The 24,655-nt window shown below is 43.2% G+C and overlaps 1 protein-coding gene across 2 annotated transcripts in view; it reads left to right on the top strand.

Annotated features, from left to right (window-relative positions):
- dsd (attractin-like protein dsd) overlaps positions 1-24,655 on the top strand; it is a 153,137-nt gene that overhangs the window by 108,557 nt on the left and 19,925 nt on the right. For both annotated transcript variants that reach the window (XM_084591538.1, XM_084591539.1), the window contains 3 exons: positions 7,474-7,702; positions 13,319-13,397; positions 17,602-17,715. In XM_084591538.1, coding sequence (XP_084447664.1) covers positions 7,474-7,702; positions 13,319-13,397; positions 17,602-17,715 — 422 coding nt within the window. The remainder of the gene's footprint in view (positions 1-7,473; positions 7,703-13,318; positions 13,398-17,601; positions 17,716-24,655) is intronic.

Raw genomic sequence — 24,655 nt, 5'->3', positions numbered from 1 at the left:
GTGCACGCACTGCTTATAGATGTTCCAAGTGGAGAGCACAGATGAGGTTTCAACAACACACCAAGAAAGCGCAACAAACGGCGAAGAACATGCAGAACAACGAAATACGAATTCCTCAAATCAATACGCGAAGACGGTCTGCGCTCATCTTTGCATGCAAGCGAATGGAGCTCGGCTCGGCGCACCACACACCTTGGCACACCTGTTACTGGCAGCGCCCCCTGGGTGTCACGCGCGCTTTCATCGCGGCGGCGACCTCGCTCCTCTATTGTTCCCCGGCGCGGACGACACACTGCCCAAGATTCTAGAGCACTGTAACGCTGCCGCGAGTTCGGATCGCGATCAAAAATGGCCACTTCGCGGGGAAAATGTAAACAGCATCAAAATCTAAAATACAGTTATCAGACTACACACTAGATAGTGTAGCGTGTCTGTGAGTGATGAAGGGTTCACAATCAGCGCGCGAAGTCATTGTTAAAGGGCTAACGATGTGCAATGGGTGCGGTAGGGAAAGAGTTAAAGGGGCATGAATTAAATGTATGCAATATCAAATTCTGGGTTGTGATGTAAATACAAATAGTCGAAATTGATTATTTGATCAATTGAATATTTTAAAATAATTTTGAATATCAGTGTTGGAAGATCAAAGTAAAAGTGGATGCTTTTTCTGCAAAACACAGCTGTGCAAAGGAACAGAGATGTTACAAATTTTGTTTTCACATAGCATCAGCATAGCTTACTATACCTGTAAAGCCTACGAGGTGGTAAATAACATAGTGGCAATTGCAAAGTTGTAAGAGTAATAATTTTGTAGACTAATACATTGTTTACAGTTCTTTGGATAGCAATTACTCTTAAATTCATAAAATTTTTTCATGTCACAGTTTGATTTACTGCTCACATGACAAAGGAACTTGCTAAATACAGTTAAACCTGAATATAGGAAACCTCCATGTAGGTAATTCCTCTATATCACGAAGTTTCTCATTCCTCTAACAGCACCCCCGAGTGAAGCATGTGTACTTGCTAACTTTGTTTAAAGGAAATGTTCTAGTGGTCGACCTCGATATAACAAACCCGCCATGTCAGCTGTCTATTAATTAGTTCTGTGTAGGGATGTGTGAATATTTGAAATTTCTATACGAATTGAATATGTTTGTTAATTGATTCGTGTTCGTATACGAAAAGCTGATATTCAAATTTTTTGATTATTTGAAAATTACCGAATACACCAAAAATTTTCGAGTTCAATACAAATTTTCTGCATTGCATGCTTCACCGCAATACTTGACCACGTAGACTGTGCATTGAAGCATTTCCAGAACGCAACAGGGCCGTTTTGCAAACAGCAGTCTTCCATTTTGTGAAGAAGGCCTTCCCGACAGTGCGCGCAAAGTGAAACACTGGACGAAACCGGGGAAAACTTCGTTCTGACTTCGGTTTCATCTCAAATGCTGACAGCCATCGTGCAGGTGTTTGTCAGATAAAATTACTGTGATGAAAATGTTATTTGGCAGTTTTTTTTTCAGGCCCATAAAATGAACATTTTTTCTGGTCCCTTGAAGGCCAAATGAACGAGATTTTACTGTATTCAGCAGGGATGTGACAGCTCCACCTAGTTTCATGCAGATCTATCCTATACAAAAAACTAATACACGGAATCCTGTATAAAATTTATAGTGGATTTTTCAGTGGGATATACACTTCTCTGCAATTCTAGCTTGACTTTATTTGCAAATGCCACATGAATTGTGAAATAAACAAGGCAAACATTGTTTGGCATATTTAAATTTTCTGGTTTTTTTTTCACTGATCAGATTTTCAATTTGATATATGAAAGCATTTTTTTCCTATGTTCGTATTCGATCCTTGTTTGAAGATTTCACTATTCGCGCACCTAGTTTTGAGGTACTATAGTGCCTAGAATATACTGACTAGTATGCCGAGGGTGCGTGCTTGCATGGTGACTGCAGTGATGCCTTCCCGCAGCCACCGCACGGCGGCGCTCTAGGCTGCAAGCGCCGCGCTCGCGGCCTACATCTGGCTAGTTGGGCCTTGGTAACTGTATGCACACTGCTCTTCCTGTAGCCTGTCTTCATCCCTGCTTCCAGAGCACTTTTATCGGAAATATTGGTGAAAGACAAACATACTGACCGGGCACTGTGCGCAAAAAGTCAACATAGTTTTACAGGTTATGACGTAAGGGGTCCAAGAGAGCGAAGAAGATAAAGCGCGGTGCAAGCGCGGGAGGCGGAGAATAAAGAATCGCCGCCGCCGATCGGGTTTTAAGTAATACAGTCGAACCCGGATATATCGAATTTTGGTTATATCGAACTCACGGAATATCCCCTTGAAAATCCCATGTAAAAGTATAGTAAAGCCGCGTCATATATCGAACTCAATTTCACCGGTCGTTCGATATATCGAACTCCGCACCACGCACTGGAAAGTGCCTTCCCCAAAGACGATCGCATCACCCTCGGCCGTTTGCCGCGTGACGTTTTCAAGCCACGCGCGGAAGGAATGAGAGGGGACAGTTCGGCTAGGGCAGCGCCGCGCCCATTCCCCAAAGGCGCGCGCACCTGCGGTTATCGTTTCCTGCGCGCCAGCACGTGACGTTTGCAAGCCATGTGCGTGAATGAACCAGAGAGAACCGGTGGGAACGAGAGGGGAAAAGCGAGATTGAGCGAAGCGCAAGGGTGTGCCTATTCTTTTGCCCAGCTATCTCTCTCTTTCCTCTTTCTCGGCCTTTGTTCGCAGTAGCACGCGCTACGCATGCGCCAATCCAGCTCAGCCCGTTTTCAGACAGAACGTCGGACGCTTTATCCAGCGTGTGTTGCGAACCCTCTGCGCGCGGCGGCTGATGTGGCTATGGCGCCTGCGGAAGTTAAGCGGCAGATCTATTTTTTTTTTTTTTTGCGAAGACCTTTGTTATTATCGTTGGGCTGGTTGTGCTGTACGCGCGGCGTAGCATAAGATATGGCGTTACGAAGCGGCGTTCTTACTTTTTTTTTTTTTTTTTTTTTTTGCGGGAGCCGTTTATTTTTGCATGTATGAATCAACGAAAGCACGCGGTCAGCTGCGATCATGACACCGGCTTTTAGCATTTCTCGCTTCAAACAGCATTTGCAGCTACTGTACCACGCTTTCCAATGATTTTGTGGCAGTGGACTACGCGCGGCGTGATAAATCGAACCAGGCTTGTGCAATCAAGCCATCACGGGCACTCTGCCAAGTTCGCTCCCCGCCGCCGCAGGAGCTATCAAAAGATAAACACGCTGCGACGTTATCGCTGCGCGGCATCTTGGCACGCTGCCAAGAAATGAGCTGTGGATGAGACGACCGAAACGGAGTGCGACAAGCAAGCCAATACGCTGGCGATTTCTGCCGTGGCGACACAGAAACCTTGTTTTGAGCTGCAGAGGGACGCAGTTCCAACAAGTTGGAAATGTTTTGCTCGTCGCTGAGATCGCTTAATCGCTTGCATGTGAGCGAGCTGGCCTTAACGCTTTTTTCTTTTTCCAAATTCTCGAGTGCAAAAGTGGACGGTGGGTTCATTATGCGAGTGAGTTGATTACGCGACAAATACAGTATCATTTTTTCGCATCGTAAGTGCCGTTCCAAGCAGATTTCTGTATATCGAATTATCGATATATCGAACTATTTCGCGATCCCCTTCGAGTTCGATATAGCCGGGTTCGACTGTAGCTCATGGTTGATGATTGATTGGTGCATGGTAGGCGATAACGAGTTAATGAAATCGTAGGTATTTCATTAATTGATGAAATAAAAAATTAAAAATTCTAAAAAGGTGTGTTCGAAGATGTCAATAAAATTGCAATGCTGGATGATGCTAATTAAAAATTTAGAGTGTGATCATTTGAAATACTTGACAAAAGTGAAAAATGCGTTGGTGTCAAACTTCAATGTTTGCCGATGCTAAGTATCGGTGTATAAAAAAAAAGGTGACAAATTAAAAAAAAATTAAAAATGAGGAAACATCGTCTGCGTGTTTGCGGTGCATAAATATTTTTTCATCGCTCCTGCATGCTTACATGGGTGATTTCTGCTGGGCGGGCCCGTGAGTTCACAACATTTAATATGTAGCGCACCACAAACCAACGAAAAGTTTAATGCGTGCTGATAGCTGTATGCAAAATCCCAATTGTTTATATTTTAATCATTTTGCTCAGTTCTTAAGGAGGCTGTGTAAGATCGCGATGGTCATCCAAACTTAAAACGTTTTGTGGAACGGATAGATGGCAGTAGGAATTGTGGCCATATGACGCTTTTAACAGAAAATAACAGCAGGAGGCTGTGTAAGATCGCGATGGTCATCCAAACTTAAAACGTTTTGTGGAACGGATAGATGGCAGTAGGAATTGTGGCCATATGACGCTTTTAACAGAAAATAACAGCTATGTCCGGTGCTAAATTTATTGCAGCAATTTTATATTTTTGCTCGCTTTCTTATCAGTATGTGGGTTCCATACTTTCAGATAGGCGATGTGGGCTTTCTTCAGTTTAACCGTGCCTGCTATTAACAAGTACAGCCTGAATCGGATTCACTCGCATTTTATTTGGAAGTCATAGCTCGCTTAATTCATAAATTGATTTTTTTTGCAGTGTCTAGGTGACCTTGAAATTTTGTAAAGAAAGAAAAGGCAAAAGCCAAAAGAAAATATCAATCTGCATGTAATACACAATGTACCACTTAAATTCTCATGCATTTAGAGGCCAACACAAAATGCTGAAATATATGAAGCAACCACTTTTGAAGCCACGGCTCAAAGTTCTTGAAAAAGTAAGCATATGTCACTGAACTAATTGATTAATAACTAACAAACTATCTGATGCCGATTGCTAGAGATCAGACTGTTCCACAATGAAACTGAGGAAAATTGCAAATTTGAACGCAACAGTACACGCTAATGCAAGCCCAATAATGACAATTAGAATGCTATAAAACCATTCATGGCGAATATCTGAAACCCACCATCCTGAATAACTTCAAATTCACGAAGTGCCCACATTTGCAGAAATTGGATCTCTGCTCTGACGACATATTTTGGAACCTGCTTGCAGTCTGTCTGCCATCCCGGAAGTTGTGCAGGGTCCGATGACGCGCCGACATAAAGCCACGTCTCGTATGGGTTCGAAATGTAGCCGCTCTGACAGCACCATGAAGCGAGTTTTCTCCATTCCCTGATATGCTTTACCTTTAGCATAGTCATAGTTGTGGACTAAGGCTACGCTTTGGAAGCTACGAATGCGAGACAGTGGCTTCCACAAGCTCCCTGTTCTTGCACGACACACACTAGCAGCTTCTGCTGCATAGCTGGCATAGCTACTGAAAGCGGTTGCTACTATATTTCATGCAACATTCATTTCTATGGCCTCAAATAAAAATAAAAAAATAAAAAAGAGGGCGTAAACATAAGCTTAATGATTCGCAAATGCGACAGTGCAACAGTAGCAAGCCAACACAACGGAGCCGCCGGGACTGCCAATGGCACTTTTACGGCTAGTAGTGCTCCTGGTGGCCAAAGTTGGAAGGCATCGCCGGCGCGGCCACCTCCTCCCATTGTTAGACCCCTCCACACAGCACACTAGCCAGTATATTCTAGGCACTATAGTGGTACTTGAAATTTTTGCTGTATCACGCAAAATTCTTATGATAAAGCACAAACTGCCATGAGAAGAACGCCTGCAATTGCAATAAGTGAACGGACACAGTGTACCATGCTCAAGCGTGGTCTTGGTGGTAATACAGCTGTCTTAGGAGCATCAGGAAGCAACCAGAGGTTGCAAATGAGGCACGGCACAAGCAGTGCGCAGCCACCACTCGATTGCTTGCGTAATTCAGTCACTGACAGCAGCTTGTGCGATAGGAGGGATACAACGGAGAGTACTAGCAACATGAAAATCAGTTTTCAAATGCTGCAGGCAGATCTAGGCATACTCTGTATTTTTTATTTGCTAATAAGCATTGTCACTTCTTGGGGTGCGGCCAGTTTTGGCTCCTAAGAGCTGTTGCTACGATGGCGTGCCTGGCGAATTCGGCAGCATGTGTCAAGATGTTGAGGGGCGAGTAGCAGTAGAGCGTATTTTAGAAAAACATTTGCACTGCTCACTGATAACCACACTGTGCACAAGTATATTTATGAGTTATGAGTGTTTATGGGCTTGTTTTCTTTTTATTGACAAGCACGCAGAAACGGATGGGTGCTTTCAACTTCTCCGCTCCCCCTCTCTCTTAAGTGCAATCTGCGGTGGAGACTGTGGTGGCTGCTGTTGCACTTCCGATATCGACATGATTTTAAAATTTCTCATGTTTACGGCTTCAAGTAACAGGGATTTACGCGGCACGTTTGCTATGCTGTTTCATCCATGCTCATCTTTCATTTAGCTTGCTCAGTTCTTTCAAAAAGTGTGTGTAACAAAAAAAAGATAGCAGGCAGTTTAGTTCACCAATTACAGTTTCAGAGTTCAGTGAATTAGTTGAATGTGGATAGGGGTGGGCTTACTATGTCCAGTCTTACTAGTCATACCACCTGCCAGAGGCATGCTCATGAGGAGGACTGTGGTGTATGCTGCCCAAGTTGCTACGAATGACAAAGATGCTACTTGAGTTGGCAGCTCCTGCCATATTACGTGGTCTTGTAACATTACACAAGCCCCCGACCAATTAATGTCAGGCCATGTTACCTGCCAGAGCCATGCTCATGATTTTTTGCTTATATTGCAGATTTTCTGGAGTGCATAGCTTTGAGCACTCTTTTTCTTCTGCGTTTTTTCCATGTGTTTAAATGCTGTCACCTGGTCTGGTTCTGGGCCGGTTCCAGTGATTCTTGCTCTGAGAACTACTGAATTCTAACAGCCTTCAATTATCATTGGACTTGCTGCTGCCTTTAAATCACAAGCATCCATGGATGATGTGGCAAAATTATAAAACATGATGAACCTGCATGGGCAGCCAGCAGTCGCAACGCAGCATTAGTTTCAAGGCAGGTTTAAAATCGCATTATGTTGGCCAGAGATCAAGCTATCAACACTCTACAGGCACATGGTTGTGAAATTAAGCATCCAAAGTCTCAAATATTCATCTAATATGTCCAGTGTGGCATCAACTCAAACTTTCTTTGGAAATAGCACTCAGTAAGTTATATTTGCACATGTTTGTCTAGTCCCAAATGTGCATATTCGCACCAACTAATCTTAAATACTGCCATGCTTTTTGTGTGTTTTCTTTTCGGGGAGTAAGCTATAGTTTCGGTAGCAGGGTGGTTCAGAAGTAACGTCACTGGGCGTGATATCATAATGTTTCACTCCTGGCATTGTGAGTGATATGTGCGGAAGCTCTTATTTTTCAGGGTTGTTGTGAGAACTTGGTATGTTTAGCTCTAGTGGTCACAGTCACTTTTTCTTAATTGTTAAAGGCGTTTGAGAGTAAACAGTTCTGCTTTTTGGTAGGAGGCCAGCCACCGTCACGTGCAGATGGGGATGCTGAACCAGCCCTGTTGGATAGTCGCAAGTGTGACAACATCAAGCTGCCTTTCTACGATGAGAAGCACAACTTTGGCTCGCAAAACACCACATTTTTTGTCTACGTATTCAACTTCACCACTCCATTTGTGCTCCAGATCTCTTTCTCCCAGCACCGGGCTCTCGACCTGCTCCAGTTCTTCATCACGTTTTCAAGGTTCTCTCATTTCTCAAACTTCTCAGCTTTAAGTTTGCTTACATTGGTGTCATGGAATAGTGAGCTCGTTAACTGGATTCAAGTTTTTTCTTTTGAACATATGGTGTAAGACTAAGCTGCTATAAACTAGAGAGATGTGTGCACTGTAAATAGCTGAGACCAATGATGCCCAATGTGTTTCTAGGAATGGCCCAAGGTGCAGTAGATGTGGAATAAGGGAGTGATTATCAGCGTCATCTAAAGTGCAGCTATATGGCACAGAGGAAATCTGTGCAGCTTTCAGAGCAACTGCATAGTTGAAGACAAACATGTCCTAGTCCGTGGATTGAACTCGGGTCCACCACTTGTGTGGGGTAGTTGCACTACCTGGCAGATGGCAGGGTGAGGCTGAATTGATCGATAAGGCAAAATGGGAAGGAATGGTGCTGCTGAGTGCTTGGCCACCTTGTTAGATAACCCGAGATGTCTGCTTGTGGTTTTTTTCTTGCTTTTTGGGTATGGTGGGACTAGTTATTAACTTTTGCTATTTAGAATTTACAGTTGAACCCACTTATAACAATATTGAAGTGCTGAAAATACCATTGTTACTACCGATAATTGTTATAACTGGGTTAAGCTGAAAAACAAAGGAAACATCACAAGCTTTAGAAAGTTAATGAGAGAAAAGTGACTCACGCTTTTTACTTATTCCCAGGCAGAAACCCATAATCAGTGAGCTATAACTGCCTCACAGCAATATTGTTGACACCTCTCCGCAAGGCATCCAAATGTTTCAAGTATCTGAGTGAAAGATTTCAGCATGAATGAAATCCCGGCACAAACTTGATCATTCTTAGTGGTTCCTGGCTTGCTTTGGACGGCGCGGTCGCAGTACAGTAAAACCTCTTCATTTCAAAATTATTGGAACCGACAAAAATGTTCAAATTAACCAGGTTTTCAAATTAACACAGCGCAAAAAATCTGGCCCAAGCAAAAGAATTTCATTGCGAGAACATGCTGGGCGTATCCCCCTCATCCTTGCATCCTTAAGAATGTGGTCAGCCACGGGTCACGACGCCACCGTTTTACTGTTGTTTGCTTAAGGTGTTTGCTGCTTTCACGCATTCCAACGATTTTGTTTAAAATGGTGAACGTACTGAAAACCAACAGGCTTGTACAACCGGACAAGCAGAGCAAGGCACTGCTGTCCCTGCTGTCACGGGTGCTAGCACTCAGCCAAGTTTACCCCCTCCCCCTATTCACGCACCCACCGCAGGAGCTAGCATCAAAAGATAAACACTGTCATGTCGCCACTGAGCAGCATCTTGGTGCCCCGCCAAGAAATGCACTGCGAACCGCGGCGACGGCGATGCAGAACGAAAAAACTCGCTGTGTTAACAATGATCTTTTTTTCCCCAAGTTTACAACAACATAAGTGCGGCTAAATTTACGTTAAAAATTACGAGACTGCAGAAATTGTTTGAATTATCTGGGATTACGAATTTAGCGAGTTCGAATTACCGAGGTTTTACTGAATTTGTGAGTCCTTTTTTCTGTTAGGGTTGGTGCTCAGTGACCGGATTTAATTGTTATAGCCGATAATCTACCATGAGAACATTTCTATATGCAGTTTATTTTACCATAGAGTACATGATAAAGTTGACGGGGCCGCGGTTATTTAGTGTTATATCCGAGATGTTGTTCAAAGCAATCGTTATGAGTGGATTTAACTGTATTTATTTGCCCTCAGGGCCATTAGGCATCACACAGGTGAGTGGGGACAACATACAAGTACAAATCACAAACAGCAGCAACAGTAAATTATACTTGGTTATAGGCACACACTCAGATAAAATTATAATATTATGCAATATCGTGGGCAAGATAATTTCAATTTCTGGGTGTGAATGAATTGTGACATTTTTTGTAACAAGAAGAGATCCCAACTTTGTGGTGGTGGTCTTTCATAGGGCTTTCTTGCTGCTACAGGGCACCATTGTGCCTACGCTGGCAGAGATATAACATGATCAGATGTGGGCGTTGCACGTGCACCATCCACTGCCTTTCTATGATGAGAAGCCACCCACTGACTAAAAGGCGTATGTGTGCAAAGTGCACTCACTCATTGACATTACTCTTAAAAACTATGGGGCTTCATTCTCAGTTGATGCGGCACTGCATGCATTACATACTGTGTATGGAAAGGCCAGGTATGGTATGTCTGCTTGTGGAGTTTGGAACAGCTGTGCTGTTTTGGAAAGAGTGAGATAAGAGAGATTTTCATCACTACTCTGCTGGGCACCTTTGAAGTGCTCAGAGCAGGGTGGGAAGGAAAGATCAGGAAAAAGAAGAGCAGCCACTGTTCGGTACAGTGAGAAAGATGAGACAGTGAACAAAAGAAAACTAGATCAATGCTATTTTCAGGTAGGGTAATGTGAGCTTCCTTTATGTCCCAAGTCTCCAGGGCACTTCATGAATAGTGCAATAAATGTTCTGTTATCAGTTATCTTTCTCTGATGTTTTTATTGCTTTTTTTTTTTTCATTGTATTTGTTTAACAGATATTTGAACTCACCCAGCATGCTCAATATCTTTTCTTTTTTGCCTTGTCCATCTGTTTTTGCGCCCTTTCTGTTCTTCTTCTTCTTCTTCTTTTTTTTTTTTTTTTTTTTAGGAAGATGTCGCGTCCCTTTTATTGTATATTCTATACTAACTAATGATAAGTAAGTTTGGACACTGATTTTAGCACCAGGGCGTGCAGTATTTTCTCAGTGAACAGTTGGCAGCCTATTTTTTTTTAATTGACAGGGCACGAAAAATAGTCCAACATTCTGAGCAATTTATGAACATGAAAAAAAATCATTTGGCTATGAGTAAACATCTTGAAGAGAAGTCAACTTTGTCATTTCTTGCGCTCCTTCTGCCTGGGATACCGGGGATAATATTAGACTGTATTTGAGCCAGTCATGCTTCCGTGTCCTACATTATCTTATGTCACCAATACTAGACTGATGCGGTCGCAGGTCATTCCACAAACACACTGTTTTGCGTGAAATCGTCAGAACAGAGTTAGTTTCCCTAGGCAACGACATAGGGAACCCACTCAAAGAAGCGAGCCCCTCCGACCCAACTCCACATCTCCCTCATTGACCTTGCACCATGGTGCCATCTATGCCATGCGGAAGCTGCTGCTGTTTCGTTTTCAATGCAGTCCCTGGCTTGCATGCTTTTTATTTTATTTTTTCTAGGTTACCCCAAAGGTAACAAGGAGTGTGCCTTAAGTGGGAATCATGTGAAACAAATGGCCAAGGTTATGCAAGCTAGTCTGTCCATTTGACTCCATTTAAATTCAAGATGGCAGCTTTCAGTGCAACAAAAAACGAGATAATGTAATAGCAAACCCTGCTCGCATCAATGTTAGGCTGAAAGAACAATTTTTCAGTTGAAAAACAATCTCCACAGTGTTGCTGACACCTGTATTAGTTCAAAAAATCAAGTTTTTGGCCAGTGTACAAAATGTCAATTGTGAATATGTACCACCATTAACATGCTTAACACAAATCGTGGCATGGCCAGGACTGGCACCAGTGCTATCAAGCACTGGAGCCGAGACAATGATATCTGTATGTTTGTGGCAGTTGCCGATAGCTGGTTTCTGACCAATAGGGAGATTGCACAGGCCTGTTTTGCCATGTTTCACTCATGGGAACGGTCTCTTGTACGCACAGAAAGCAACGTGCTGTTTGCTCTTCAACCAAGCATGGCATGTGACAGCTCGCGTGCCTTTTGAGTTTGCCCCTCAAAGCTGTTTGCTGTTGCTTCAACAAAATAAAAATGAGGAATACTAATAATGGGTTTGTGCTGTTTGTAAGGCGGCACAAAAACTATATATGCTGTTAGAATTGTTCAGGTTCTTCTTGATTTCTTCGAAAGGTGAGAGCTTCACACGCCATGTAAGGCTGTTGAGATAAAAAAACTTCAATGTGTTGTCTGTGCATGTATGAGGCTGCAGCCATGAGCAAAATATGGCAAAACAGACCTGTCAGGACAGCGCATTCTCCCCATCAGTTAGGCACGGGTGAAAGACGAGTCAAATCGAACATCGCTCTAGGGATACAGTAGCCGACCGATTTTTCGGACTCCAATAATTCAGACTTGTGCGATATTTCGGGCTTTATTCAGGAATCGTTACACTGCCCATAGGAGCGTGTACATTTTCATGACTGATAATTCAGACCCTGTGGTGTCCTAAAGTTCGATATTTTGGATCAAATTTGGCACAAGCATTACTGTGGAGATCGTTTTTTGGCTGAAGGCTTGTTTTTTCGGCATCGCTTAGACATGAGCGGGCATCAGCTTTGCAAACAACCGGTATTGCGCGGCCGTGAAAGCTAGGCAAGCAGTCATTCGGATGGATTAGCTTGGCTCTTCGTTCATCATCGCCATTTGAGGCAGTAGCAATCAGCGAATGCTCGACCTTTTCATCACAGCAGCCTACAAAGAGTGCGCAATCAGATTGAAAATGGAACGTGAGCAAGGTCTGCCATGGCTCGCTCTGACGCTGTCTGCCGGTGCCGCCACCCGTGGGGAAAGGAGGGGGGGGCTCCAGTGCATTCATGATTCCTGGATGCTCTCGTTCCGCTCACTTTTTTTCTGCGAGTTCCATCTCGCCTTCTTGGCTACCATTGTTAACCATGGAAACTGAATGTTATTGCTTTGCGCAGCGCATGCATTCGTTCGCAGCGCGATTGACTGCACCGCAGTATGTGGGTGAAGTGGCATGGACATGACGAAAGCATGACTGGCCGAGATATTCTAACTGGAGAGTTGTAGCAGTTACAGCTTCGCATGATCCGCTTCTGCGGGTCACCACTGTGTATGCGGTGACCGCCTTGAGCGCGTTACATGCTTCTCGGCAGCGCGCACACCTGCCGCGCCTGTCATATATGGTGACGCGAGGAAGTCGATCACAGTAGCAGATAGCGCTATGCTACAACTCAGTTTTTGGCATAGAAACGAAACACGGGGAGCGAAAAAGTCTTTTTATTTGTAAAGCTGGATTTTCACAGAAAAGTGATATTTTTTCAAGTTCACGAATTTTTTGTACTGTTTGATTATTCCAACCATTTTCCGAGTCAAAGTCCGAAAAAACGGTCGGCGACTGTATATCATCAGCTGCTGCAAACATATTGAGAACATTGCCTCAGCTGCAATGGGCAACACTTCACGGCACTGACATCACTCAAAGCCATGCTATCTACTGTTCGTGTTCGGCATTTTGATGGTGGTACTTATTGCTCAACAAAGTCTGAAATGCCCAAATTGTTGGAGTTTGAAAAATTGTTTAACTACTGTAAAGAGATTGTGAAGTGCAATGTAGCACATTAATGAATACTGATGTTTTACCCCTTGGAATTTCATTTTAATCGCTCAAACTTGAGCACTTCATCACCCTCTTTTTCATTTGTTTTTATTTTCTTTTTAAATGGGTGTAGCAGTTGGGAGCTATTTTAGATCCTGCAGGCATCTCTCTGAAACGCCCAACTGGTGCAAAATGCAGACGTGTTCTGGGCACGCTTGTGCATGTACGTGTGTGCTTGTGGTTTCTCATACTTATATTGCATCTTGCTTGTCACAGCTGTTTTCTCTCGCTGCTCATCATAGCAGCTATCCTGTGGAAGATCAAGCAGAAGTACGACCTTTACAGAAGGCGACAGGTATTCATTATTCCCCCTTTTTTTTTCACAAGTTGTTGCGATTGCTGCATGGAGGGCTTCTAGTACAACGCTAGGAGTAGGCGCTACCAGGCCACATCAAAATTGTGCCTACTCGTAAGTAAAATCATGTGCAGTTAGGTGAAACTGTGATCCCACTTCTATAGACAACCACTTGTGTATATATATATATATTTTTTTCATTTATAGTGTAGACGTTTTGAATGAAGAAACTGGCTGGCAGCATACTTACCGGGGCATGATGACATTGCAACATATTAGGAGTCGAAACCATCTCACGTCAAAATATGCAACTTCATATTTGTGAGGCAAACGTTAAGAGGCAGTTTGATAGCTAAGAGTCCTCTTTTTCATTTCCTTTTTCTGTTTTGTGTGTGTGATGGGGCAGGAAAAAAGCTGGTTGTGAATGTTCAAGGAAGGCACGAGGCAGCAGCAGCGGCACTTTGTGGGTGGCTACCAGTGATCGGCTGTCAGGCACATGTCTCTGCTACTACCTCTTACAGAACACAACACTGTGTTCATGCAGAGTTTTTATATCAAAATACTGACATTAAAGTGGTACTTCTGCAAAATTTGATAACTGAAAATAAGTAGTTATCATGTAAAGGGGTGATAAGAGCAGTATGGAAGGTATTTCGATGTGTTCCTTTTATAAATCAACACTACATGTTTTATGTGTAGCCACTTAATTACCAAACAGCATCTTTAGAACCGTGCTATCACAAGCAACTAAAGGCACTGATGTAGTGTTGGTTTATGCTGGTGTGTGTGACTGTGGTGCTACCATATTTTTCTTGACATCAATGTGTATGTAACCATTTCATGGAATATGTACTGTACAGAAACTTGTTCAGTAGAGGCATCAGTCATGCCTATTGCTCATAGTGTAAGACACTACATGATGCTTATTGCAACCTGATAGCGCATTGCCTTTTGTGTTCTCTGCATTGCGAGGAATGCAGAATTGGTGTTGCGGTAGTGCATTATTGAGCAAGGAAAATGTGCGTGTTGCTCTTGCACACCATGGAGCACGGCATCAAATGGCACCTGTGCATTGGTGCCTGAAGGAAGTGCACTTCAAGGGGATTTCCATGAGTCATTTTGGCTACCTAGCTTACGGTGTAGCTCTCATAAATAATGCTAGAAGCTCTATGAACAGTTGAAAAACTTAATTGAACTGGCACTTAAATTACAATGTTGTTCAAAGCTTGTGTGTGAAGGCCATCGCAGTCGAGTATTAATTTCAAGGAATGTGCAGAAAATATACAGAGCATACAACGCAGCTACTCGTTGATGTCACGAGTTTTTGATCCATGTGACATTTCAGTGTTATGTCTTCTGTGTTTTGACATCAAGTAAAAACCTGGCAACTACGAACCGAAACTGAAATTGCTGCGTACTATTAATATGGTAATAAATCATATAATGCGATTTTCGGCTTCTAACACCCTGCTCTATGCTTGCAAAATCGCTACGCACTATTTGCAACAAAAGTGTAACAAAAACATTTGGTGTCCTTACCCCTTTAAAGCCTCCTGCACTGTAGACGGAAGGTACCTCACACCTGCAGGTGCATAGTACAAATGAAGGTCTATAAATAGCTGGTGTAGATTGCCGGAATGAAAATAAAGTATATTGTTGACAATAATGTGTAAGTGTTATATTTTACTTCATGATCTAATTTATTTTTAGTTTGATCATTCTTTTAAGTGCTGGAGGTGTGTAGAAATTTCAATTTGGTAGTGGAGCATCAACACAACTTCGAATGTTCCAACCCTTTAAGTAGAGTTTCTTTCTGAACTTTCTGAATAAAGTGTGCTAATTTTGAGAAGTGTCTAGAGCATGTGATGCAGTAATAGCAAGTGCTCAGTGGCAGGAACAAGTGCTGGTGAATATCATGAATATAATCTGTAAAATAGCTACATGAAGCACAGCATATTTAGAATGACTAGCATTGCTTTGTACATTTTGAATATGTATAATATTCTAGTTGAAATGCAGGGAGGTGGGAAGGAACTTGTTGATAATACTGTTACAAAAATTGTGTTATGTTTAAAGGTACAGTCTTTGTCAAAAGTGTAGAGGCCAGGGGGTCTGTTTCTGAGCCACTTCATGCAGCTTGTAATGCGTTTCCAGTGTTCTGAATCTCTTGATGATAAGATGATTTTTTATCCTGCCCTCTTCAAAGGGAAGGACATCCACTAATGCTAAATCAGCACCATTACACGGCTCAGAAGCAGACCCCCCCCCCCCCCCCCCCCCCCCGGGCTCTACACTTTTGACAAAGGCTGTACATTAATAGTACAACTGCCACAAACTTACTGCGACTACCTCATTGCTCAAGACTACTTCAAAAATTGGCTTGGTTACTACAAAATACAAATTACTCAAGCTTGCACTATATGTCGCTAACAACACAAGTGTTTCTTTGGGTAATATAGTAGTTACCTTAACAATGCGTCTTGGCATCTAGAATGCCCTGCTCTGTTTATGCATGTGTGTGTGCTGAGTGTCCAGACATGTGGAAATTTTTTTCAGATTTAAAGCATTCTAGAATTCTAGACAGATGAAACAATGTGTGTGTTTTAAGGTACTGTGCTTAGTAGTAATTACCGCACTTAATTTTCTGTTGCGTCTGCATAACTAATTCATTGATCTAGCCCCAGCCAGCTCTTCTCATGTTGACTTCTGTGTTCTGTTATCAGTCCCAAAGATGAGCTTTATGAGTAACACAACTTTTTATTTTTGGAAACAGGAAAGCTGGTGAAATTTGAGATTTCAAAAGTATATTCAGTGCACTTGATCACATTATGACACTCTCAACTGCGGTCTGATATAAAGGGTGCTGCATCTGTAACAGAGTCCTTCATTGCAGCTAGATCTAAGATATGCACCTGTAGCTGCGTGTTCACATATTGCTGACACCTCGGCAAGCTGAGAGCAACTTGTAGGCATTTCCTGCGATGCTAAGCAACTTTAAAATGGTTTAAGTGCTTGAGACTCTGTCTGCAAAGTTAGGTAATCATTATTGGCAACTCAATTAAGGAGGCACAATAAACTAAATCTACTGTGCACTCTTTCACGTAATGTATAACCACATTAACTTGTTGTGTTTCATTGGAACACTATACCTTTTTTTTTTATATTGGTGCAGTTTATTTAAACAGCGCATACATACATTTAAATAATGCAAATGGGGAAACCATTTATCTGGGATAACGTATGATCTAAGTCACTTGGTTTCACAACTGTTAAGCAAGGTAAGAGGCATTTATTGACACTTTCATTTCATAAAAGTTGTGATTAGCATTTCTTGGCATAAGGTATAAACAGCATATTTTTTTTAGTGCACGCAGAATTTGGTGCACATTTTTATTGTCTTTATCGTGGAAGAGATTTTGCAACACGTACAGTCCATTGACTCAGAGGTGAGCCAGAATCGGTTCCTTGTTTCCAGATGCCGCGCTGCTTTAAAAACCAATGTACTGAGGTGAAGTCTGCGCGATGGTTGACTGTTGTTGGGGTCTTGCGTTTCATGTTGCGTTCCCCAGATCCACCATGCTCATAAGTGCGTAGTTCTCTAATGCTTTGACCCCATGCCTCTAGGTATTGCAAAAAAGCAGCTGCGTTTCTCCTTATCATGTTGTGTCTCCATGGGAACAACCCCTTCATATATTAGCATGTTGTCCCCTCCTCCCTTTTTTGTGCTTCATCCTTTTGGACCTAGGCACTGAAGCCACTACGAGGGTTTCAAGGGGTGGTTGTGTGCCACAGCTCTCCACCTTTTCGTGTTGCGCGGCTCCTGATTTGTCCCACTCGTGTGTTAGTGCATGTGTGGTTGGCCCCTAAACATATAACACAAACAGAATTTGTTGAAAGTTTGAACGTAGTAGCCGGGAAATTTGTTTATCAGGAAGGAAAATAGTGCAACTCTATGGGAAAGTTTTGCTGCCCAGTTTTGAGCTTGGGAATTGGGAAATAACAAAGAAAGTGAGAAAGAAGTGAAAAAGCTGCATCCCAGCAGCTTTGAGAGCGAACAAACGGTATGACGTGCAGGTGTACTTTACTCAAATGAGCATAACTCTCACACACTCACAGGGTAAATAGGATGCATCAAGCAAACAAAATGCATTTTGTCATGCCCCGTGTCTTTGTAGTTTACATGCTTGTTCTTTGTTGCTTGCAGCAACTGTTTGTGGAAATGGAACAAATGGCGAGTCGTCCTTTTGCTGGGGTCACGCTTGAGTTGGACAGTGAGCCAGATGGGTCGAGCAAGCAGTTTCAGGACGGTATGAAGCAGGTGAGTCTTTAATTAATCATTGCAGCTGCTGGCTCATTTTTTGCTTGTGGTGGACAGTTTATTCCATTGTTCATTGGCTGCATTTTTTTCTTATAACAATAACAGCAGGGAGTGTGCAAACATTCATAACCTTGAATAGCCTGAGAATAGTATTTACTCTTTGAATTGCGCCGCACTTTCGCATTCGAACTGTTTAAATCTTCTGACCATTCAGAAGTCAAGAATTTCCTGTTTGTCTCGGCTCACAGTGAAACTTTCAGGGGTTTCCAAACAGCCGTATCTCAGGCCTATCACATGAATTCCTGCTTTATCATAGAATTGACTGCTAGCAAACAGCAAAAATCTTGCATAAAATCAATGTGCCAAAAGCCTGAGAGCTGCTGCAGTCAGAAGTCCAGAACTATGTGGCGAGTGATTGCATTGTGCCACAGTGCAGTGAACCTGATTAGTAATGACTTTCTCTTTTTATTTCACTTGGACAGCGGAATAGGCAAAGTTGCGGCTTCTGCTATGGTTGATTTGTGGCAACCGTTTTGCCTATTCTTAGTTTCCTTCAACTAAAAGCTGCGTCTTAGACCACGGGGGAAAAAAAAAGTGTGGCACAAATATTGGGCTTTAATTCAGCGTGCACAACTGCTCGGTGTATAGCATGGTCGACGCATTGGGGCATCCAATGGCATGGGTTTTATTTTCACACCTTGAACCTATCATAGAGCTGCAGTTTGGCAAAACCAGTTTGCAGGGGCTGAATGGGTTGTGTCATCATAAACAGTGTGTTTTTGGCAGCATACAACAACCGGTGCTCCATCTTCAGGTATCACGAGGCAACATGGGAGGGATGGTCCCACTTGCATTGCTGCCCAGGTTGCTGATCTCCATTTTGCGAGTCATCTTTCTTCATTTGCCAGTAGTGCCCCGCGTCTTGCCTCTCCGAAATTATACTGCCAACATCACTCTTCCAGTAAGAAGGCCACCTTACCCAGGACAGTATATAATTAGCTCCTTTGTCATGTGAGCATTAAGTCAAGCCGTGACAGAATTTTTTTCACTGAAAGCAATTGTTAACAAAAAAAAGTGAACAATTCAGGAGAGAGACTAGATTGCAAAGGATGGGCATGCACAAAGTGAGCATGTGACCCACTCAAGGTGAAGGTTGCAGGTGTGCAGTGCTTTGTTTGATATTGTAGCAGAGCCACAGCTGTCCTGGCAGGCAAAAGAAAAAAAAAACCTTTGCTTGGGGTCCTGTCTGCCAACAGCCCTCTACATTATAATTACGGGTTAAGCTTTTTAGTTCTTATTTCTTAACCCTTTGAGGGTTTTTACCGTAACTGTGTGGCGGCGGTTTTCTGTCCCGCAAGGTTTTTGCTGTACCGGTACAGTTTCAATCCTCCGTTTGAAATTTCGCGCCCTAATGAGGATGCATGCTCACTGGGAGGTGCTGTCACCCCCTAGGACTTACAAGAAGCGCTTGAAATTTATTGCGCTCCCTTATCACAAAGATAAACAGAAGTGATTCCTAACTGCAGCGTGTCACCCGGTCTGTGGGAATGTTGCTGTCCTATCGCGGTTTTGGTTTTGCCACATGATTACAACGGGAGGCGCGAAACTTGATTTCTATTTTTATGGGCGCTTCCGTGCTGTGCCGGGGATAAACAGAACTGATTCCTAGCTTATGGTCCAGTCTGCAGCACCGCCCTTGCATGGTTGGTTTCCGTTACCACCCCCTGCGCAGTGAGGCGTGCAAAACTGGATTTTTATCTTTATGGCCACTCCTGTGCAGGGGCTACACAGAAACAGATTTCCATCTTTATTGGGGCTGCTTGTTAGCTTGTTTATCATGGACACTCGTGAGGTATTCCTGCTGTCCTTGTTTACTGGGTTTCCTGAGGTTCCCGAGTTTGCAGTGTGGAGCAACGGTGACTCCAAAATACGGTTCCTAATATTTTTCTACAACTTTTCCTTGACTTTACTGATATTGAACTCTCAAAATTCGCAAAAGTAATTTGACCATCTGGGAAAGTTTTTTTTTTTTTTAAATTCGACCCCCAAAGAATTAAAGATTCAGTGAGTTTTTTTTAATGTTTATATCAGAACATACACTAAGGTGTTTTTGATTATAATATCTTTGACAGATGAATTACTGACATATTTTGGTGATTTAGTGGGGCAGTCCTAATGGTCAAAAATCACTGGTCTATCTGATTTTTTTGTCAGCCTGGACGGTGTATTCACTAGTAAATGTACAAATGGTAGTATCTAGAGCTGTGCTTCTAGAAGGAATCGTCGTCAAAAGACAGGTTGCAGGGCACATAAGCTCCACCTTTAAGGATGTGACACGTTAATAAGCTAACATGTGCAGCTCCCCTTAGAGATAGTCATTTGACGCGTACACACACTTTTCTATTTGCTTTATCATTATTCCCACGCCTCTGTCATTTCACACATACTCATTAGCATACAGTAGTAAGTTGATACATAATATGCCACACCATCCAACATGGATAGAAAGCCCCGCTTTAACAAGGCCAAAGGTGTCTGCATGGCCTAGGAGTGGTGTACATGACTTGAGATCCAAGGGTCCCATCTCACCCTCCCATTTTGGAACTAGTTAGCAGCTCCTGCCAACTTGGCTGTATCATGTGGTTTCTACCACCTACTGACCAACCGGTGCCCAGCCATGTCAGCTGCTAGCTACCACCTGGCAGAGGCATGCTCAGGATTTTCGCTCACAATGCTAGAGTTTCTGGAGAATGGGGCCTTTAACGCTATCAAGTAAGGCAAATTTAATAATATAGTAAAAGCTGGTTAATTCAAACTTCATGGGACGTGGAAAAAAGTTCGAATTATCCGATGTTCGAAATATCGAATGACCTCAAAAAAAACTGACAAGAACCATCTGCATTACGGTAAATTTACTATATTTACTCTCGTAAAGAACCCACTCAAATAATGAACTCACCCACCCACGATTTTTACCCAAGAATTTTTGGGGAAAAAAGGCATCGGTCGTTAGCGCTTACCTCCGTTTTACGCCATCACGGTCCACAGCGCATTTCTTCGCAGTGCGGAAAGATGCTGTGCAGCGATAACATAGCGATGTGTTTTTCTTTTGACGTCGGCTCTAGCAAGGGGGAAGCGAACTTGACAGAGTGCCAGTGTTTGTCCGGTTGTGCAAGCCTCGTTTTCAGTATGTTCGCTTTATCATGCCGTAGGCGATTGGGGCGGGTGCCGTCTACTCCACGCGTGAAAGCAGCAAACGTTTTTGAAGCGGACGATGCTAAAAGCCCGCGTCATGACTGTGGCCGACCGCGTGCTTTGTTGACGGCCGATGGATGGAAGGGTGGATGACTTTCGCAAAAAAAAAAAAAATTCCGCGTCACCCGTAGTGCCCATCTGAAGTTATAGCCTTTCATGGGCATTTGCTGGGACAGCGCTGACAGTGCTTATCCATATTTCCGAATTAACAGGGCTCGGATTAACGAGTATTTAGTTGCGAGTTTGCGAAGGTTGCGTGGAAGAGAGAGCAGGCAGCCGCCAACCCCTACCCTCCGGCGGCGCTGCACCGATCATGGGACCATTAGGCTTTACCCACTCTTCCATGGTTTTACCTGGTTTCATCTGTTCCCGTTTTGGACGTGCGGAGCTTCTAACTACGCCTCTTTCGCTGAGGGTGGTTTTTTTTCTTGTTTGTTTGTTTGTTTTTGACACATGCTGTGCGCCAAGTCGCCCATACGCGGCGGTGCGTAGTTCGAATTATTCGTTGCAGAACCGACTTGCATTCGAATTAGTGGACTTTTTGTACAATGACCTCTATAGAGCTTAACTGGACCAAGTAGTGTAGTTCTAATTACCCGAAAATTCGAATTATCGATGTTTGAATTAACGAGCTTTCACTGTTTAGCCAGTAGACTAAAACATTAGGAAGTTTACTTGTAAGAACTAGGTTTGCATGTTAGCTTTGGGTTGTCGCACTGGGTTGAACAAAATAGTGGGGTATCATGGGGTCTGCGTATTGGTAGCAGCAATGGAACTGCCACTTAATCATCGCAGTAGCTAGAATAATAATAATAATCGGTTCACAGGAAAGGAAAGGCGCAGTATCTGTCACACTTGTTCTGTGGATACATGAAACGTGCCATAAGGGAAGAGAGGAAGGTGGGAGTGAAAGTGGAAAGAGATAAAGGAACCGTAGTGGAGGGCTACGGAGTAATTGCAACCACCTAGGGGTCTTTAACGTGTGCTGACATGGCATAGTAGACGACATCTCTCCGTTTCGCCTCCATCGAATCGCTGCCGGAGTGAAAGGGGAAAGAGAGAGAGAGGAGCCGTAGTCGAGGGTTACCGAGTAATTTCAACCACCTGGGGGTCTTTAACATGCGCTGACATCGCACAGCACACGACGCCGCTCCGTTTTGCCTCTATCGAAATGCTGCTGGAGCGAAAGAGAGAGAGGAGTCTTAGTGGAGGGCTGCGGAGTAATTTCGACCAATAGGGATCTTTAACTCTTTCCCTACCGTGGGCAAAATGGCCATTTTCTGTAGGTTTCAGTACATTTTTTTTTCCTGTAAAAACTGTCATGTCTAAAATTTTATACAATGCATGAAAAGAAAGCTAAATAGACTGGCTTTTTAGGCAAACAACTTTAAATATGAAGTTGTGGGCTGTAACACACAATATAACTTCCCAAAAACCAGATTTTAGAAAACAATTGAACAAAATTTGAAGAAATGCACTTGTAAATGAAATGACAAAAATTTTCAAAATGTTTCGAGATATACAAAATGCAGAGCATTTTATTGGCCACTTCCTGTGAAAAAATGTAAGTTCAGTAGTCAATAGTATTCTTCGTACATAATGAGCAATCAACAAGGGCCGCTGCACAGCTCCATGCCGAAACTGTTGCCCGGTTCCCTTCTTGGGCAGAACGCCACTTCCTGTTTTGCAGGAGGCAAGATATCATGCTCAAATAATGTTGGCACCCTAGGAATGAGACAAATGACACCAACAACATAAACCAAACATCCAGAGCGGTCCCAGATGCATGCAAAACAGGCCAACAAAGTGCGGCCGCTGATGTTCCGGGCTAGTTTCCATCGTCACTGGGGTCGGAACTGAATTCTGACGATAAGGCAGCATCTCCAAAGTCACTGCTGCTTGGGTCATCGATAAAATCGCTCGTACACAGTGTGGGATCGTGAGATTTGAGACGTTTCAAAGCGCGCGTCGTCAATGCGGATGCCGCGTCGTCGATGTGAATGCCGCCATTCTCACATGCGACTGAGACGCTGCCGCATGTTCAGAGCGCACTTACAAATAGCCGCTTCGCGGGTAAAATGTAAACAGCATCAAAATCGAAACTTGCCCCGCCGGGGTGGCGCAGTGGTTACAGCGCTCGACTACTGTTTCCAAAGTTGCGGGATCGAATCCCGGCCTTGGCGGCTGCTTTAAGATTGAGGCAGAAAGCAAGGCGTCCGTGGGCTGTGCGATGTCAGTACACGTTAAAGAACCCCAGGTGGTCGAAATTTCCGGAGTCCTCCACCACGGCGTCTCTCATAGCCTGAGTCGCTTTGGGACGTTAAACCCCACAAACCAAACCAAACCAAATCAAATTCGAAACTTCAGTTATCCGACTACACACTAGATATTATAGCGTGCCCGTGAGCAACGCGGAAGGGTTCAAAATCTGCGCGCGAAGTCATCGTTAGCGGGCTAACGATGCTCAATAGGCGCGGTAGGGAAAGAGTTAACGTGCACTGACGTCTCGCAGCACACGACGCCTCTCCGTTTCAACTCCATTGAAACGCAGTCGTAGTAGCTAGAACACAATCTTTCTGGTGACATCCATGCACTGTTTCTTGGAGGTCGTGCTGCTGAGGCATGTTAGCTAGTAGAGCAATACCTAAAGATTGTAGAGCAGCACTGCTTATACAAAAAGAGTATTGTTATATCACGCTCCTGGCTTCCTTACTTCGTAAATATTGAACTTGCATTGAGTGTAACTCTTATGCAAAATCCTGCTAGCTGTGCCTTGCATGCCAGGAACACTGACCCTTTTTTTTTTTTTTTTTCTTTTTGTTCAGATGGAATTTGGAAGATTGAAATCAGAATATAATATTTTTTTTTTTAGTGTTTAAAGCAAGAAGTCTAATTCCTAGATGTATAGAATGTTCCAGTGAAATAGAATGTAATTAACACAAACAGTAGAGCTATACTGTTCGATATAAGCAATAAATCAATGTATCCAGGTTTGATATATCTGGGATCAACTGTTTTAGTGTGTAAGATAAATTTCATTACTGTTACTATACATTGTTCTCATTGTCTTATTTAATGCCTTGTAGGCCTTACAGGTATAGGTAAATATTAATGAAGAAGGCGAAATTTGTTTGAAATTGTTTTTTAGCTATGTTCTCGCGAAACAGTTTTCTTTAGTTTGAACTACATGTAGTACTACTATTTGAAATCATTTTAAGATTCGATTTGAAACCTGTTTTAGTAATTCATATTTGCTTTGCAGCCAAAAATATGATATTGTAGCGGATGAAATGGTTTTAATACAGGTGAATGCTTTACGAATGGATACTGGTTGCAGGCACCTCAGAACCCAGATCAGTCTGCGCATGCCTCCCTCTTCTTCCGCCTTCATCTTTAACTCCTCAGTAAGCCGCTAAGCTGCATAACAATTTCCCTTGGGGCAGATGATTTTCGTCCTCGAGAAAATTAGGCTGATCAACAATGGCAGCGTTTCAGGCGAGCCACATGAACCACTTGTGTCTTGTGGGAATGGTGGTCACTTTAGTGACGAGATAATTCACGTCATTCAGTCGGTCCGACACTACGAAGGGGCCATCGTACTTGTACAAAAACTTCTCGTACAATCCTCGCTTGCGGTTAGGCGCCCAAAGCCAGACGAAGTCTTCAGAAGAGTAAGTCACTGCAC

Source organism: Amblyomma maculatum, chromosome 1 (genome assembly GCF_055883805.1).
Source record: "Amblyomma maculatum isolate TAMU_Amacu chromosome 1, ASM5588380v1, whole genome shotgun sequence".
Taxonomy (NCBI): Eukaryota; Metazoa; Arthropoda; class Arachnida; order Ixodida; family Ixodidae; genus Amblyomma; species Amblyomma maculatum.
Note: the sequence above shows the minus strand (reverse complement) of the source record. Positions and strands in the feature narration are given on the sequence as shown.